Source organism: Carettochelys insculpta, chromosome 3 (assembly GCF_033958435.1).
Source record: "Carettochelys insculpta isolate YL-2023 chromosome 3, ASM3395843v1, whole genome shotgun sequence".
NCBI classification, from domain to species: domain Eukaryota; kingdom Metazoa; phylum Chordata; order Testudines; family Carettochelyidae; genus Carettochelys; species Carettochelys insculpta.
This window is the reverse complement of record NC_134139.1, coordinates 178,124,932-178,143,845: the sequence shown is the minus strand read 5'-3', so window position 1 is coordinate 178,143,845 and position 18,914 is coordinate 178,124,932. Positions and strand designations below refer to the sequence as shown.

General features: G+C 41.6%; 1 protein-coding gene across 4 annotated transcripts in view; it reads left to right on the top strand.

Moving 5' to 3' along the window:
- Window positions 1–18,914, top strand: part of KIDINS220 (kinase D interacting substrate 220) — a 137,941-nt gene that overhangs the window by 30,768 nt on the left and 88,259 nt on the right. For all 4 annotated transcript variants that reach the window (XM_074991232.1, XM_074991231.1, XM_074991233.1 and 1 more), the window contains exons 9-15: window positions 2,679–2,777; window positions 5,676–5,774; window positions 6,539–6,637; window positions 14,531–14,708; window positions 15,326–15,490; window positions 17,236–17,415; window positions 18,475–18,640. In XM_074991232.1, the coding sequence (XP_074847333.1) occupies window positions 2,679–2,777; window positions 5,676–5,774; window positions 6,539–6,637; window positions 14,531–14,708; window positions 15,326–15,490; window positions 17,236–17,415; window positions 18,475–18,640 (986 nt within the window). The remainder of the gene's footprint in view (window positions 1–2,678; window positions 2,778–5,675; window positions 5,775–6,538; window positions 6,638–14,530; window positions 14,709–15,325; window positions 15,491–17,235; window positions 17,416–18,474; window positions 18,641–18,914) is intronic.

The window sequence follows — 18,914 nt, the reverse complement described above, 5'->3', positions numbered from 1 at the left end:
TAGTAAGTATTCTGTTAACAAACTTGGTGTCTGTTATATAAGCCTGAATAACTTTATGTAGCGTATACTGTTGTGATCAGTTTATCATATACTGTATATTTTAATGTTGTGTGTTAATTTTTTTGCCACCAGCTGGCAAATTTTTATATTACAGTTTTTAATCTGCCATAGGCAACATCCTTGATAGGTAACAATATACTGTTTATATGAAGGTAAAGAAAGTCTAATATTCTTCTGGCATTACCAGTTGCTTCTAACACATAGGTGGACTAATGTCCACCTCTTCAGCAGGTCTTTTCCCAGCTCCTTTGATTTGTAAGAGTCATTACATCCATTCACAACCTGGCTGAACATTGTAGCGCTATGCACTGTGGGAACATCCACCTGAGTTGCTTAACAAATGTGCTTTTTGTTTTTTGATGTCTTTCTAAAGACATCCAGTAGATCGACTGTAATACATTGAACACAGGGTTCATTTATGGAATGTTGAAGAAAAATAGCTTCCCTTGATGGAATTGGTGATTGATATTCTGTGGCCTTTGTTATTCAGGAAGTGAGAATAAGTGATCAGAGTTGTCCCTTCCAGAATAAAATAAATATTGTTTTGCAGAAAATCATTTGTTTGAGTTTTCAATGCCTTTTTCATTTTTAACACATCAGGTTTTTTTGCTGATATTGACAGGTACTTAGAAAAATGTAATGGGTCTCGAGCCATTCTTAATGATTTCTAAAATGATTCTAGCAGTGTCTGGTTACAAGGTAATGGTTACAAGGTAGTGGAACTTAGTCATTTCGTTCTGGATTGGCATCTTGTTTTTTTCTCTCTTCAGTTACAATAGCAGCTAATATTTGGTGGGTAATGTTTCACAATCTTTCATGGTTAGAGGTGAAAGTGTTTACCATAATTTTATCTAATACAAAGCTGTTTTTGAAAATATGTAGGTAAAACTGATGCATAAAAATGCTAGGAGTCACTTTACAGGAGCAAGTAATGATCATAGCGAATGATAAGTATGGTATTATCTTGTTGTGACTCTAGGAGTTTTTTTTTTGACAGCAAAAGCTTAAATAATATTGGAAATTGATTTCATCACTGTGAATGAGAGAGGGGACGATGATGAAAATAAAGTTATTGTCAGATCTGATATATTTGAGCGTAACAGAATTAGTAGGGATTGATTTGTACCATTAGACAGTTAAGATTATGTTCTGCTGAATACCAACACATAATACATTTGGCACACTGACAAAAACTTTGAGTTGTTAAAAAAAAAAAAAAATTGCCATAACTTCAATATCCGCTTCCTGAGTCTCCTAAACAGTTCTATACTAAACTGCAGTGTGTCTGGAGGTGTATGTGGCATGAAAAAGTATCAGTCTTAAACACTTACAGAAACCCATGTTAAAATACTTAGTACTCTCACCTTCTCTTAGGAGCCAGATATGTAATGACTTCTAATTGGAACGGCTTAGAATTCCTCATTCTTAAGTTTTCTTATTAGGATCTGAAGTTATGAAGCATGTTGGTGGTTGAATAATTATTTTCAAGTTCTAAAGGATACGTAAACTTATTATATGGTGTCCTGCTCCCTATGCCCTATTCCTTTTCAATACAAATTTTGTAACACGGGGTAGTCTACTGAAAAGAAAAAAAAGACAATTTTGAGATAAATGCTATTTTGACAATTGTCACTGAAAATGAAATCAGTATTATATAGCGGGATTTAAAGTTGTGAATAGCAAAAGTGCCAACACCCATTTTGACTCGAAGCATATATGTTTATAATTTTGCTACTAGGGAGGGGATGTTAATGAAACTCAGGCCATTAGATGGCTTATACAAAATGGTGATTATGTTCAGATTTACTTGTTCATTATAGCATTTATTTTCTCTGTTTCACTGTGGAAAAGAATAGACCAGCTGTATCAGTTCATGCCTTCATTTTGTGAGGTAAAATAATTAGTAGATGTGTAAATTGAGATGTATTAAATAAATTTTATATTGGATGTTACGCTTTATACTGCAAATTGTACATCCCACATAAATTCCAGTAACTTGTGTGAAAATCCTCTTTTATTTTGGAGTAGTTGAGACCACAATCATGCACTTGCTTATAGCGCTTATTTGTCAAAAGTGAAGACATAAGTAAAAAAAAAAAAAAAAAAAAAATCCCCCAATCCTATACGAAGAATAAACAAGATTTCTGAAAGACTGCAACACGACTTTTCTGTATGAATGCCTATGATTTACCACAGAATTAAACAAGAAAAAATTGATTTTTTTTTCCCTCACACATGTTCATGTTTTCTCTATGCTTGTAATATGTTAAGATTTAGTTCCTTAGATTGTGATCATGCTTATATTTTACTTCACTCTTAATTTCTGACCTCCTTCAATAAAAATGTTTGAAAAATGGAAGCTTTTTCTGCTATCTGAGTGTAGTGAACAAGTGTAATCAGAAGTTCATTATATAATTCATTATATATTATACTAAATTATATATATTTAATTATATAGTGTTCAGTAAAAATGGGCATAATTTATACATTCAGAGGCTTTAAGTTGTCACCTAATGTGATTTTTCAGGCAAAATACTATGTTTTCCATTTGGTAAATCATTGTAATCAAATAGGATTAATCTGCTGTTCCTATTTTCTATCATATATTTTATTTTCAGAGTGGAGACACTGTGTTGATAGGTGCTGTTAGAGGAGGTCATGTTGAAATTGTGAGGGCCCTGCTACATAAATATGCTGATATAGACATTAGAGGCCAAGTAAGTACAATGCTTTTGAAGTTGTGTCCTTTAGGTGGTATGTGAAGTTTGAGGATTGCAATTTCTTGAAAAATATAACTTGAAAAATTAGTCCAAAATCTACTAGCCAGAAGACAAAAAGCCTATTAATCTGTATGAAGAAGTGTTTATTGAATAGATTTGATGCGTTTTGCTAGTATTCAGGAAGAATATTTGCTATATGCATTGTATTAAATATACCGATGAAATTCACTGAATAATTTTTTTTAGTACTATTTGACAAGGCCGAATCACAACATCTTTCTTGTTTTTTGTTAAAACTTTCTTCCCTTCTTGGCTTAGAGCTTCAATTACTGTTATTTTTACTTCCACAGTCTTGCTTCTTCTTGCTTTTTTCATAACTTCTTCCATGTTTTCTGTCTCTTCTTTCTTCTGCCTGTAAAACCTCTGCACAAGTATTGTACTTCTCTTTTCAAACTTATCACGTTCACTTCTCCTCTAACCTTTCTCCATCAGCTTTATTTCAGTATGTGGTAAAGCACCCATGTCCTGCTTGCTATGACACTAAACTTTCTAGACATGTATAGTAGATTTGGTGCTCCAATGTTTGTGCGGTGAACAAGAGAAAAACCAAGCTGTCTCCCCCAGCAGCTATGAAAGGAAAGGGACTTTTTTAGGCTTCATGCCATCATATTGTAACTGGATCCTGCTTGGGAATACCAACTGTCACTTCAGCTTTTGTCCATTATATGTCTGATAATTTGGAATCCTTCAATGTCCTCAGGCTACTGCAATGGAAGAGGAAAACTTTCGCATAGCTGCTTGTCTGCTGCATTGAATAGGGAAGACTGGGTCGCAATGGCTTGACCTCCTTCCCCTAGTCACCTTCACCAAATAGCTTCTGGTGCTGGTCAGAGGTTTCCCAAGAAACAGTGGAAAAAGCTGACCAGACTGGCTGGTCAGAAACTACTTCCAGTGAAAAGAGACTAAAGCAAGATCATTTTGGCTGTGTTTACACTAACACAAAACTTCCAAATGGCCATGCTAATGACCATATAGAAGAATACTAATGAGGTGCTGAATTGAATATTCAGCACCACATAAGCATTAGGATGCTTCCAGCTGCAGCTCTTCAAAAGCACCGCTTTCGAAGGCGTGCAGCTCAGCGTGGCTACACGGAGGTCCTTTTTGAAAGGACCCTGCACATTTCGAAATCCCCTTATTCCCCTCAAATGAGAGGAATAGGGGATTTCGAAATGTGCAAGGTCCTTTTGAAAGGGACACCTGTGTAGCCTCACCGAACTGCTGCTTTTGAAGCGCCACAGCTGGAATCGTCCTAATGCTAATGAGGTGCTGAATATTATTGGTATTCTTCAATATGGCCATTAAGATGGCCATTTCAAAGTATTGTCTTAGTGTAGACACAGACTTTGTGTTGTGTGGTTGTACCTTGCTAAAGTTGTAACAAACAGCAAAGATAATTCAGTAGTCTGTCAGCAGACTTAAAAAAGCTACGTCAATTCATCCATAGTTAGTCTTTGAAGAGTTGTCAGGTTACCTTTGGAGACAAAAGTTAGATTTTTTTTTTTTAAATTGTTTGATTCTGGAAAGGTGGATGACCATTATCCTTGAAAACTTCCTATTTGCCTTTTGTTGAGTAAGTGTGATTTTATTTCTTTTTTTTTTTTTCCACAAGCTTTGCTTGGAGAAATTATATGGCTTGTAGACAAAGTTTTAACTTTATTAAAAACTATTCCATATTTTATCTTAATATTTAAAAACAAGTTTGTACAAATAGACCAAAGTTCTCAGTGGGTCTGCCAGCATGCTGAAAAAAGCGAGTAAATATTTATAAGTTAACTCTCTTGTGGTGAGACCTTCCATTCTCCCCGATCCATGAATTTTGAATCACCTGTATCTTGACTACTATGTGCAGATGTGGTTGCCTCATTGCAAAACAAAACAAAAAACACCTACAGAATACAAAAAACAAAAACAAAAAAAAACCCCAAACCCACCAGAATTGGAAAAGATTAAATAAGGCAACAAAAATGGTTAGGGGTATGGAACAGCTGCCATATGCTGAGAGGTTAGTAAGTCAGTCTTATGGCCAGCAAATTAGGGTGGCCTGAAGGTCTTGGTATGTTGGCAGACTGTGCACTGCATCTTCGGTTATCCTTACTCTTAATAGAGATGAATCATCCAAAGCAGACTTCTTGGCATACTAGTCTCTTCCAAGGCTTCCTTCCTTGTGTCTTAATGTCACACCATTTGAGAATTCACATTTGTCCCTGCCCTACTGCTTCCAAGAAGGCAGTCCTGGGTGAAGGGATGGAGTGAGTTCTTCATTAGCTCTTGAAATTACATTTGAGAACCAATCTTACTTGGCTGATAACATGCTGTTTCTCACAATTTATTTTTCATAGCTATCTAAAAACTCAATATAAAGATCTCTGATCTTGCAAATGGAAAAGATTTGGGTCGTTTTATACTTGGGTTGTAAAACCTATCTGAGAAAACAGACTGCAAGAAATGGTGTTGATTTGTCCATAGGTGGTACACTTCAATCTGAGTCACGACTGTAGGAATGCCTCATATGGTGTTAGGAGAATCTGTGTTGTTGGAAGTGCCATCTTTTGGATAACAAAGCAGATCCTAACTATTCTTAGTAATTAAAGATTCTCCTGACATGTTGTACAGGTGGTAAAAACCTATTTTTAGCCACAATCTGGTGTGAGGAGTTATGTTCTGCTTACCCCAAGTCAACTTGAAGTTATAGTTGAATGTAGTAGTGTCTCCTGTCTTTCTTGACCTTTGATATAATCGTGCTGTGAGACTTTAAAAAGTGATTATCCCTTTATGGTCTACAGTATTGATCCTGCTGGCTGAAAAGTCGCTAAAATGTTGTTTGTTTTGTAGGATAGCAAAACTGCTTTATATTGGGCTGTTGAAAAAGGAAATGCTACAATGGTGAGAGATATTTTGCAATGCAATCCTGATACTGAAATATGTACAAAGGTAAGTGATTGGGATTGCAGCACAGACATGGAGTGTTTATTGTTCAAAGACTCTTCTATTTTTTTGTCTTCCTTTGGAATGGATTTGAGACCATATTACAAAATTCCAATTTTGTTGGAAATGTGGAATGTTCATTGTTGTACAATACTGGTTAGTTTCAGCTTCTTGATATTTCTGTTCTGTTTAGTCAGTGCTCTGTATCCTCTGTGTCAACATCTTTTGCAGGTAGGCACCTATTACTGCTTAGTAAGAGCCATTCAGTAGGGAAACTGAGAGACTCTTATTAGTGGTGCTGATGTTGCCGAGGTGAAGTGAATATGGTGAGGGAGAAAGGGAAAGTGTGCTAATAACTTGAGCTCTGACCGTTAGATGTAGTAATTGGAGAAGGAATGTTATATGCGGAATAATTTAACTATTTCCCCAAATATATTGTTAGCCATATTATGGTAATTCTCTCTATTTTTAGGGTGTGAAAACATCTGAGTTAGGACTGTGTAATGAAGTGCCTGTGGAAAGCATTTTACATTGCTTATTATGATAAGTGCTTTTGATTAGTTGCTGTATTCTTGAATAGAGAATGCATTTTTAAAGGAAAAGTTGGAAAGCTCTCTTTTTTTATGTAGTGATGCTTCTAAAATTATAGAAGTGTCCTCTCTGAAAAGTAAAGAATGTAGTTTCTTAAAACATTCCTAATTATGATTAGTCACAAAGGATGCTGAATTATGGAAGTTTTTATATTTGTTTTTATAAATTTTCACTTTTAGGATGGAGAAACACCTCTGATAAAAGCAACCAAGATGAGAAATATTGATATAGTAGAGCTTCTGCTGGATAAAGGAGCTAAAGTTTCTGCTGTAGACAAGGTAAAAATATTTGGTAACTTATTTATAGCATGCATAATCATTTTAGCTTTGTATACAAGTGTAGATAGTGAACCATGACTGCTTTTTGTTGCCAGATAGAGCTAATTCTCCTTTGAGCGACTGCTCACGTACATTCCAGTTTGGGTGTGCGCTGGTGCATGCCCAGTTGCCAGAAGCTTTTTGCCCTAGTCAGTAGCCCTAGGGTTGGTGCGGCACCCCCTTGAGTGGGGCCCATATAGCTGCCCATATATGCACCGCCCACCCCGCCTTCCAGTTCATTCTCGCCGCACTGTCGGTTGCTGGAGCTACCTCATGGTTGAGTGTTTGCTGGTAGCCTTTATTGTTAAATTAGCTGATAGCTAGTGAAAACAGTTGTAAATAGTTTAGTTATCTTTCATCTGTAAATAGTTCCACTCAGTCCTTAATGAGCCGAGGTGGGACTTTAACCCGTCTTGGCGTCAGGGGATGCCTGGCTCCCTGGGGTTTAAAACCTGCTCAAAATGTGGCAAATGAATGCCCAAAAGCGACCTGCACAGGGCTTGCCTGAGTTGCCTTGGTGAGGCCCACCTCCGGGAATGCTGCTCTATTTGCAAGGCCTTCAAGCCTAGGTCTTTGAAAGACTGAGCTCAACAGCTGAAGGTTCTACTAATGGAATCAGCCTTGCGCCCAGATACTTCCCCGGCGGGAGTTCAGAGTGCTGCATCATCAGTGCAGAGCTCTCTGGCACTGTCGGAAAGCTCCTGGCGCCAAGAGCAGGACTTGGCACCTAGTGCCTCCTGGCTCCATAAGAGCCAGTCCCCGGTGCCTCTCAAGAAGAGGAGGTGGGACCGGGGTCAATTCCAAGAGAGGAGGAGGCGATGGCAATCCTCGGGAGAGTCTGCCAGATTGCATTGTGACCCAGGTCATGAAGTGCAGGCGTGGACTCCAGTGTGAGGCTGGAGCCTGCGCTCTCCCAGACTTCCCTTGATGCTGGAGGCCTGTAGCACAGCTCAAGTCCTCCTGCAAATCACAATGCTGCTGCAGACACCGCACAGGAGCCTTCATTGCCCCAGATACAGGCGTCTGAACAGTCTCTAGGGGTCCCAGCGTGGTTCCTGATGCGGTGGGGCCCCTGCAAATGGTCACCTCCCTCGGTGCCTCACAGCAGACAGTGCAGGGCACGCAGTAACCGATAGGCGCCAGAGGACCCTTGGCACCATCATGGTCATTGGCATCAGAGTCCGCCTCAGAGTCCGACTCTTTTTACTCCAGCTCAGCTCGGAGTGTGATTGCAAGATCATCCTGACGGAGTAGCCATTGACACCTCCCCTGAAGCCCCTTGGAAGGGGAGTGGCAAATGCCCCCCCAAGATGCCCCACAATGGCCTTTCTGGACTCCGTGGGCGATCCACGAGGCACAGGGGTGGGCTGTGGGACTCCTGATTAGAGCTCCCAGCACTCTCCAAGTGCAGAGATCAGCACCGACCACTTTGTTGGGAACCTCTCCGAGAGAGCAGACGGAGTTGTTGGCACCAGCAGCGACGACGGCACCAACCCAAATGTGGGTACTGCCCCTGCAGGCACTGGGACCTGTGGTGCAGTGGGCGCTGGCACCGATAGAACAGGAGCTGTCCCAGGTGCCAAGTGGCCCCATCATCATGGCACCGTACCATAGGCCACTAGGGGCCTCTTCACCCCAGACACCGAGCATGGCACTGCAAACCATGGTGTCAGGGACTCAAATGGAGGTGCCTGAACCCCCTGCACCGATGGGCTTGGAGGGCACGATGCCCTTGTCCTCCCCAGATGAGGCATTGGCTGGACCCTCTGCATCCCCGGTAGTGGAGGATGGAGGAGTATAACAGCAGTTATTGAGAAGGGTGGCCCAGAGTCTGGGGGTGCAAGCGGAAGAGGTCAGGGATGAAATAGACCATGTTAGAAACATTCTCGTCACATCTGGATCTACCAGGGTGGCACTCCCCATTATTAAGACAATTGCCAACACAGCAAAGACAGTGTGGCAGACCCTGGCCTCAGCCTTACGCACGGCCAGAAAAAACAAGTGCCAATATTTTTTCCCTGCCCAGGGCAATGAACAGTTGTTCACCCACCCTCCCCTTGACTCCCTGGTTGTGGATGCTGTGAACTGCTGGGAGAGGCAGGGGGTCCAGGGGCCCTCCCCTAAAAACAGAGGCCAAATGCTTAGACCTGTATGGTAGGAAAGTTTATTCTACAGGTGGCCTCCAGTTGAGAATTGTTAACCAGCAAGTCATGGTTAACAGATGTGCATATAATACGGCCAGCTCCATGGACTGTTGCGCTGAGCTGCTCCCAACAGAGACCAAGTCAGACTTTACGGCCCTGGTGGAGGAACAGAGACTCATATCTAGAGTGGCACTACAGGCCGTGCTAGATGCAGTGGATGCAGCCACCAGGGTCATGGCCTCGGGTATAGCCATGAGAAGGGGGGCACGGCTTCAGGTCTCGGGACTCTAGAAGGAAGTGCGGCAGTCCATACAGGACCTCCCGTTTGAGGGCCCCTCCCTATTTTTAGAAAAAACATATAAGAGGCTTCATAGTATGAAGGACTCACGCACCACTCTACACTCGCTGGGTCTTTATACATCGCCAACACAGAGGAGAAACTTTACCCCGAGACCCCAGTTCAGACAGTTCCCATAACAACAACAGGATGGGAACAGAAGAAGGGGCTGCCATCATCGGAGACATCAGGTCCTCCAGACACAGGAGCAGAGCCACCAGAAACCCCCACCGGGGTCTAAACACCAGTTTTGATGGGGTGGTCAGGAGCTACACACTGGCCACCCCCCACAGTTCCAGCTCAGTATTTTTCATCCCGCCTATCCCCATTCTACCATGCATGGTGCAGCATAATATTGGCTCAGTGGGTCCTCCGCACGGTAGAAAAGGGATATGCAATCCAATTTTCTTCCTACTCCCCTTCCCCCTCCCCCTCCCTGTCCCTCTTCAGGGACCCCTCTCACGAGATGGTTCTCAGGAGTTTGTGGGCACCCGACTAGATGCAGAGCAAGCCAGGGCCTTTCTGCACCAGAGCAGGGTCCAAGCCATGGTGTTTTGCATCCAAGACCTGATCAGGTTCCGAACCACAATGGCCAGTGGATGCCTCAGACTGTTGGGCCACATGGCAGCATGCACATTCATAGTCCAGCATGCCAGGTTGCGAATGCGCCCCTTCCAGCTGTGGCTTCCTCAGTATAGAGACCTGTCAGGGACGATATAGACAAGTTAGTGACTGTCCCCCCGAGAGTGTTAATGGCATTACACTGGTGGCTAGAGGCCCAGTTGGTCTGCATGGGGGTGCCCTTCAATCCCCTGCAGCCCTACCTCTCCCTGGTCACCGATGCCTTGGACCTGGGCTGGGGGGCACGCTTGGGGGACTGCCAGACTCAGGCGTCTGTGCAGCAAGACAGATGCTCAGTTCTATGTAAACGTGCGGGAGCTCAGAGCGATTTGGCTGGCATGCAAAGTGCTTTAGAGCAAACTGAAGGGGCAGTGTGTCACAGTCAGCACAGACAATACTACGGCAATATACTTGATAAACAAACAAGGGGGTGCACGCTCACTGCCCCTGTGTCTCGAGGCCCTTGCACTCTGGGACTTCTGCATCGAGCACCAAAATTCTTCTCGGGGTGTTCTACCTGCCAGGGGCTCACAACACCCTACTGGACTGTCTCAGCAGGTCCTTCGTGGACCATGAGTGGTGACTACACGCACACGCACATGCACACGCACACGCACCTCTGTTTGCCCCAATTGGCCTCCTCAAGGATTGATGACCCGGTGGTGAAAAGGTTCATGAAGGGAATGGAAAGGGTCAAACTGCAGGTTCGGGCCCCCATGCCAACATGGGACCTTAATTTGGTATTGTTTAAGCTTATGGCTCCCTCATTTGAACCCCTCACCACCTGTTCCATGTTATTCTTTAGTTACAAAACAGCATTCCTGGAGGCCATTACCTCAGCCAGAAGGGTGTCAGAGCTCAGGGCCCTCGTGGTGGACCCACTTTATACGGGGTGTTCCACAAAGATAAGATCAGGCTGAGATCTCACCCGGCGTTTCTGCCTAAGGTTGTCTCCCCCTTCCACATTAACCAAGACATCACCTTACTGGTGTTCTATCCAAAGCCCCATGCTTCCCTTAGGGTGCAGAGTTTACATGCTTTGGATGTCTGGCAGGCACTGAACTTCTATATGGACAGGGCCAAACACTTCTGGAAGTCGCAATAGTTGTTTGTTGCAGTGGCAGACAGAATGAAGGGGCACCCGGTCTCCTCTCAGCGGATCTCCTCCTGGATAGTGGCCTGTATCAGAGAGTGCTACAGATTGGCAGGGGTTCCCCCTCCCCCCGATCAGGGCTCGCTCCACCAGGGCACAGGCGTCCTCTGTGGCATACTTGGCCAGGGTCCCTATCCAGGACATCTGCAGGGTGGCCACTTGCTCCTCCAATTACACATTCTCAGCGCATTACGCAGTAACGCAGCACGCACGGGAAGACTGCGGTGGGCAGGGCTGTCCTGCACTCCTTCCGAGGCTCTGACCCTGCCTCCTAGTCATTGACTTGCATTCAGCCAAATTGGAATGCACATGAGCAATCAATCGAAGAAGAAAAGACAGTTACCTGTTCTGTAACTGGTGTCTTTCGAGATGTGTTGCTCATGTCCATTCCAAAACCTTCCCTCCTTCCCCTCTGTTGGAGTAGCCAGCAAGAAGGAACTGAGCAGGGGGCGGGGCAGGTGGGGCATACATGGGCGGCCATACAGGTGCCACTCCAGGGGGTGCTGCACCGACCCTAGGGCTGCTGGGTAGGGCAAAAAAAGCTGCCAGCAACTGGGCATGCACTGGCGCACACCCAAATTAGAATGGACATGAGCAACACATCTCGTAGAACACCAGTTACAGAACAGGTAGCTGTCTTTTTTTTTTCTTTTTTTGGAAGCAGTCTGTTTCCCTCAGTAGTTTATATTTTTAGTTCTTATACTGTAACCATATATAGCATCTTAATCAACATGATCTCTATCAGTTGTTGGAGTGCTGGTGTGCTGAGGACATAGCCTGTGATGCTGCAAATAAGTTCTCATTGCTTGCTTGTACTACATCTGTCAGTCATCTCCTACTTCTTTTCTTTTACTTGGACTGTAAGATCTTTGCAGTGGGATTTTTTATTTTTTTTCACTCTGTACAATGCCTAGTACAATGGAGTCCTGGTCCATGATTATTCTCCTGAGCCTCTGAAACTAGGACAAGAAGCAATGGGCTTAAATTGCAGCAAAGAGGGTTTAGATTGGATATTAGGAAAAAATTCTTAACTGTTAGGGTGGTTAATTATTGAAATAAATTGCCTAGGGTGGTTGTAGAATCTCCATCTTGGAGATGTTTAAGAACAGGTTAGATAAATATATTTAAAGGGATGGTATACATGGTGGTTGGTCTTGCCGTGAGGTCAGGGAACTGGACTTGATGACTTCTTGAGGTCCCTTCCAGTTCTAGTATTCTATGATGAGGCTCCCAGGTACTGCAATAATAGCCCTTTCTCCCTACAATCATGTTTCTCTGAGTCCATTTAAAGTCAAAGGACTTGCTGGTAGATACCACATTGTTACGGCAGTTTAGAGTTGGTCAGTGTTAATGGCTCTTGAGTGTTCTGTGTCAGCTTCTTAGGCATAATCAGTCCGCTAAGTGTCTGTGCTGCACCTACAGTGAAAGTTAGTCATAAGTAACAAGAAGTCCTGTGGCACCTTATAGAGTAACATGTTTTGGAACATAAACTTTTGTGGGCAAGGGTGGCTAGCTTTTTAATCACAGAAAATTTTGCACATTTGCCCTGCCCCTTGTCCAAGGGCCTTCCACCTATTCCCTCTATCCCGCTCCATCTCCCACTCACTTCCCCCACACTTGTTCACTCATTTTCACCAGGATGGATCAGAGTGTAGCCATGCAGCTAAAATGTAGTATTTCAGTGTTTGCATAAGAATATAATAAGCCTCATGCAGTGTAATATGCCTCAGTGTACCCTGCCAGGTAAAGGTGCAGGAAGGAATGAGGGCTTCAGCTGGAGGTGTGGGCTGTAGGGTGGAGTGGGGAATGAGGAGTTTGATGTGCAGAAGAGGGTTTCAGGCTGGGTGGTGGGGCTGAGGGGTTTGTGGTGTGGGAGAGGGCTCCAGGCTGAGTAAGTTGTTATGTGGGAGGAAGGGATATGGACTGGGCCTGGGGGATGCAGACCCCAGGATGGGGCCGTAAATGAGTGGTTCAAGTGTGGGAGAGGGCTCCCAGCTAGCTGTATGGGCTCTGGTTTGTGGCTGGAAATGGGAGTTTTTGAGTGCTGGACAGGACTCCAAGCTGGAGCAGGGGATTGGGATAGCATAAGGGGTGCAGACTGTAAGTAGCACTCACCTCAGGCAGTTCCTGAAAGCAGCGGTATGTCTCTCCAGATGATTCCTAGATGGAAGTGTCGCCAAGGGGCTCTGTATGCTGCTTCTGTTCACAAGCATAAGTCCCACAGCTCCCATTGGATCTGGTTTCTGGCCAATGGAAGTTGCAGAGCCAGTGCCAGTGCTTGGGCTGGGGTCAGCTTGTGTAGCCCCCTGGCTGCCCCTATGCCTGGGAGCCACAGGACACATCCCCTATTCTGGTAGCCTGACTTAGTCCTATTGTACCTCCAACTGGACTTCAGGTGGCCCAGTCAGCACTGCTGACTGGAGCCAATAGAGCCCCTCTTTGACTAGACATTTCAAACAAAAACTGGATTCCTGTCGACCTTAGTCATAAATGGAATTCACATAATAAAATTCAAGTCATAAGCTGATATGCATATCCACAAGCTGTCTCAGTATGTGTAAGATGAGCTGATTATGTTTAATAAGAACACTAGAACATAAAATGTTTATTGGTTTTGTCCATTAACATTCATACCTTAAAGTGTTAATTTGTAGTGTCTTCAGGGCTCAATAAGGAATTTTACAACTGCATGAATGTTAAAAATAAGCAAGTGGTAATTGGTGAATTCTGCCAGCAAAGTTTGGGCAAGCAATTTCAAAATAACTCCAAAGTATCATGACACAGTTTAACCTGAGGATCAACAGTGATGAGGTGGACAAGATAATGTGGCCAAAAAATTTTTTTTTTGATCAGTATAAATCAGGTGTTTATTATATGGCACTCATGTTTAGCTTTGATTGATACTATAAAAATAATTAAATGAATCAAAGGATGAATATGAAATACTGTACTGTCCATAATAACCTCATAGCCTGCTTTGTAGATTTCTTCTTCTTCCTGTCTGTCAATCTTGCTGTCTTGTTCTTCCTTTTACTCCAGTCTTCTCAATCTGTATGTTATTCATTTACATTGCAAGCTTTTTGGTGAGGGCAGCATGTTTTATTTTAGATCTGTAAGGCCCTGAACCCATTTTTAAGAGTTGAATAATAAATGAATAACAAAAGTAATGTGGTTTTGACTTGTTATGGGAAACTTTTTAAGATCCTGAGAATGCTTTCCTGGTTCAAGTTGTCAATATAATACAGTTTCATAAAGCATAAAATAGAATAACTAGTTTTTAAGTGTCTGAAGTTGCTAGAAAATTGATGTTAATATCTACTTTTGGGCTCATGTTCCTTAAAATATGGAAAAAGACAGCTGATTTTTTTTAAAAAAATTTTTCTATTATACTCCTTCCCTCTTGCCTATATGTTAATTTTTTGCTGAGTTTCTTCATTGTTATGTTAGGGAACGTGTACCAGTGAGGGCTCATGTCATTATACTTTCTTTAAAATATATTTTGTGTCAGTGAACTGAAATATGTCTTATGCCGAGAATCTCACTTTATAAAACTAACACCCATTGCCCTTACTAGAGCTTTTTACTTGATTTAATTACAGAAAGGAGATACTCCACTTCATATTGCCATTCGTGGAAGAAGCCGTAAACTTGCAGAACTGCTTTTAAGAAATCCAAAAGATGGCAGACTGCTTTATAGACCCAATAAAGCAGGAGAGACACCTTACAATATTGACTGTAGCCACCAGAAAAGCATTTTAACTCAGATATTTGGTGCCAGTAAGTTTGAGCATTATTTTTCTTTTCCTTGAGTATTGATATCTGCTTTTAAGGGGAATAGAGATCTTACTAAGAATTGAAGGTCTATATAACTAGGTGCATTAGCATCTTCTAAAGCCATATTTCTGTTTATCCCATTATATGATGAAAAGTCAGCGTAGTTTAGAAATGTGCAATTTCAATGTGTGGAAAGGTGGTGGTTCTGAAGGAAAATTAGAAAATGACTGGTATATAATAGGAAAATCCATTGTTCCAAAGCCCTAGTCTAGTTATAAGTATTAGTATGGATATTTGGTTTGAGGTATATTAAGTTTTTGGTCTTTTAGATGAATTCATTTGATTTAGCTTGTGGCATTTCTCAGATATTATTTGAATCTTTGTGTACTAAATCTGTATAGATTTGAAACTATATAGTTCCTATGTGCTGCGTCCTGTATTCTAACTATACTGTTTATATACTTAGGCTTAAAATCCAGTTAAGCAAAATATATACAAAAACAATGTGTTTTTTGATCTTCCATTGAATTTTTTGTTATACAGGTAGTTTTGTCATGATGTCAAGAAATTGTGTGAAATACATAACGTGAAAAAGGTAATGAATTGCCTTTACATTACAGGACATTTGTCACCTACTGAAAGTGATGGAGACATGCTGGGTTATGACCTCTATAGCAGTGCCTTGGCTGATATTCTTAGTGAGCCAACCATGCAGCCACCTATCTGTGTAGGGCTGTATGCCCAATGGGGAAGCGGAAAATCTTTTTTGCTCAAAAAACTGGAAGGTAACGTTTGATTTTAGCTTTTCTGTATATTTAAATACATAGTCTATACAATATCACATGGGTGTTCGTATATGGAGGTACACCGTCTAGTCCAGTATCCTGTTTCTGATTTGATAATATAAATTTTCTCTGAAACTCTCCTGCTCAGTATTGCCGTGATGAGTCAGGGAAGATATAAAGTGTAAGGACTGATCGTCATCTTTAATTTAGCTCATGTTGTCTGAAAATGTAGTTTATTTTACTGAAGTAACCAGCTTTTAGATCTTGCTTACCTGTTGCACTGCAAAGCTTCCTGTATCACATGATAATTCTATTGTTTTGAAAATATTTAATTTTCTTATTTTGAAATTTTACTTTAAGTATTAAATTCGTTTATTTTTTGTATTGTAGTTAGGGTGAATAGTGATGGCTGTTATTTTAATATTATTTGCCCCTTTTATCTGTATGCCCCTTTTATGTGTGTCAAGGCTGGGTGGGGGGGTTCTCCAGCCAAGCCAAACCAACTCTTGTCTGTAGCAGTCTGGGACGCAGCCCTAGCAGGGGTGCTTCAGCTTGGCCAGAGCAGCCCTTGTCAGCAGCAGGCCTGGCCTGAGAATGCTGTGGGCAGGGGTTCTTCAGCCTGGCCAGAGCATCCCTGGTTTGGCACATTGTGGGAAGGGCATTTCAGCTTAGTTGGAGCAGCTCCTATTTGCGATGGAGGGTTTCAGCTGCCCACCCCACCTATTTAATCAGTTAAACAGCTTACTTTAACGTTTAACCCCACAGTGTCTAATACGTTCACTACTTGCCACATGGTGAATAGAACACTGTGTTGTGGCAAATGCATGCATACATAACTCATAGGAAAAAATAATTTGAATTTGTCACATCTGTTCAAGATGATTAGCACAGGTGAGGCAGCCTGCCAGCCAGTGGGGAACCTCTGCAGGCACTGATGCTTCCCATGCTGAGAAGGAGCACTGCAGGGCATGGCAAGGCTGGAGGTTGGTATCACACCCTCTAATGTCTGGGGGCAGCACTGATGTCTGTGTGCTACTCTCAGGGAACAGCTAAAGACGTGCCACTCCCAGCCACGCCGGGGGTGGTTGTTACAGACTACATGGGGTGCAAAGCCATTCCATAGTTAGCCTTTCTTTGCTGCAACAAGTTGTTGCCGTGCTTGTCTGTGTTTATTACATCATCTCACAATTTTGTGCAAATTCAAAGTCCAGAAGGTACTTATTTTTCTATTATTTAATAAAGTATGGTATAATACAATGTGGTAAAGATGGAAAGATGACAGCCACAAGTGTGGTGAGCTTTGAATTCCTCTTGGACACTGCTGGCTTAACCGGTTAACTAGTAAATGGGATTTACATTCATAAAGTAAACATTTTCTATGTATTCTGTATCCTCTTTGTAAACCAGGTAATTGTTCGTTTACAATATTGACCAATAGATTTCCAGGTTGACCTGGTAAATATTTGAGATATTCCATCTAATTCATGAAAATTTAAATTTAAATGTATACTATAATTTTTTTTTTACCTTTCACTCCATGGATACTAAATATGTGTTAGAGGAATTCTCATTTGTATGAATTTAAACTGAAAATCAGAGAGAAATGCATAAAATTATGGCTTTCACACTATTACAGTTATCATCTGGGTTGTAATATAACTTCCTTAATAGATATGCAGGGATTTATTTTTGTGTGATAAAATATATAACTAAAGTTGCCTTTTCTGTATGCTTTTCTGTTCTAGATGAAATGAAAACTTTTGCTGGACAGCAAATTGAGCCTCTGTTCCAGTTTTCTTGGCTTATAGTGTTCCTTACACTGTTGCTGTGTGGAGGAGTGGGTTTATTGCTTGCTTTCACAGTGGACACAATGCTTGGAATAGCTGTCTCACTGAGCTTATTAGCAGTTTTATACATCTTCTTTAGTAAGTCAGAGACTAATATGCCTTAAATGTAGTTGCCTGATTATTGCTTGCCATCACTATAGGAGTTTAAGGTTATGTCTGTGGAGCAGCACAAAGCAGGAGTGTATCAGTACATCTGACTAGTATGAAGCCACACAACTTCTGAGAACAGTAATAATTGGGGCCATTTCAGTGATATTTGGCAGCTAAGTAATCCATGAATGAGAACTGTTGACATACAGTCTCTCTTACTCTACTGACGCATATCAATTACAGGAATTGTAGCATTCACATTAACTGGAGATGGGAAGTGCTGATTGGTTGAGTTACTGCAAATACCAGATTTGCACAAAATACAGGTTATTTGAGCTACTGGCTTGGACCTGTTTTAATCTATAACCAAAGCATTTAGATAGAACAATTAATAGCATAGATTTATTGTAATCTGATTTCTTCAAACATGGACAGTGCACAAGATTTCAGTAATTATTTTGATGAGTCTGTTTTGATTACTGTCTATTTTTAAGACAAAGAATTATTTAAGTGCTAAATTTCTGGGACACATTTTTTAGTTTGTTTTCATTTAAATTAGATAATTAACTTTGAAGTCATGACTAGCATTTCTATAATAAAATATGAGAAGCAGTTTCTCATTAGCTTTCTTTCTACATTCTATGTATGTAAAGATCCCTTTGCATACCTGATGGAATTATGAGAGCCACCTGTTTTTCTCAGTCTTGAGAGTTACATTGCCGTTACTATTCTTGTGGTCAAAACAGACTAGATGAGGACAAATTTAGAACTCAGAAAAGCTGGTTTTCATTTGGTGAAGGGACATCTGTTGGGTGTAACAAAGGGTGATATACTTCCATGTCTTGAACTAACTGCTTCCACAATACTTAGTCCAGGTCACTGATGTGGAACTGGCTGTGAATAGAAGCAGACTTTTTCATGACAATGTACTACAACTAAGCCATAAGTGTTATAAGTTCTCAAAGTTTTGATAAGTGTTAGTTTTATCTGTTCAGACTTTCATGGATTTCTTTTGTATTGAGATGCTTAGGAAGTTTTATATTGCAGCTGTGATTTACTTTGGTGGCCGAAGAGAAGGAGAAAGCTGGAACTGGGCCTGGGTATTAAGTACAAGGCTGGCAAGGCATATTGGGTACTTGGAGCTACTTCTCAAACTGATGTTTGTTAACCCACCAGAATTACCGGAGCAAACCACTAAAGCTTTACCTGTCAGGTTAGAAATATTTCATATGTATTTAGCTTTCTCTTTCTTTGTAATTCAACTTCCCATGGGTAACAATTTGCAAACTGTACAGTGAAGCAGGAATTTAACAGGATTAAATACATGTAGTTTATTCTCCTTCAAATAACTCTCTATGTTGTTAAAGAAAAACAAAGTAACTATAGATTGAGAACAAAATAAAAAAGCAGTAAAGTAGCACTTTAAAGACTAACACAATTTATTAGGTGAGCTTTCATGGGACAGACCCATTTCTTCAGACCATAGG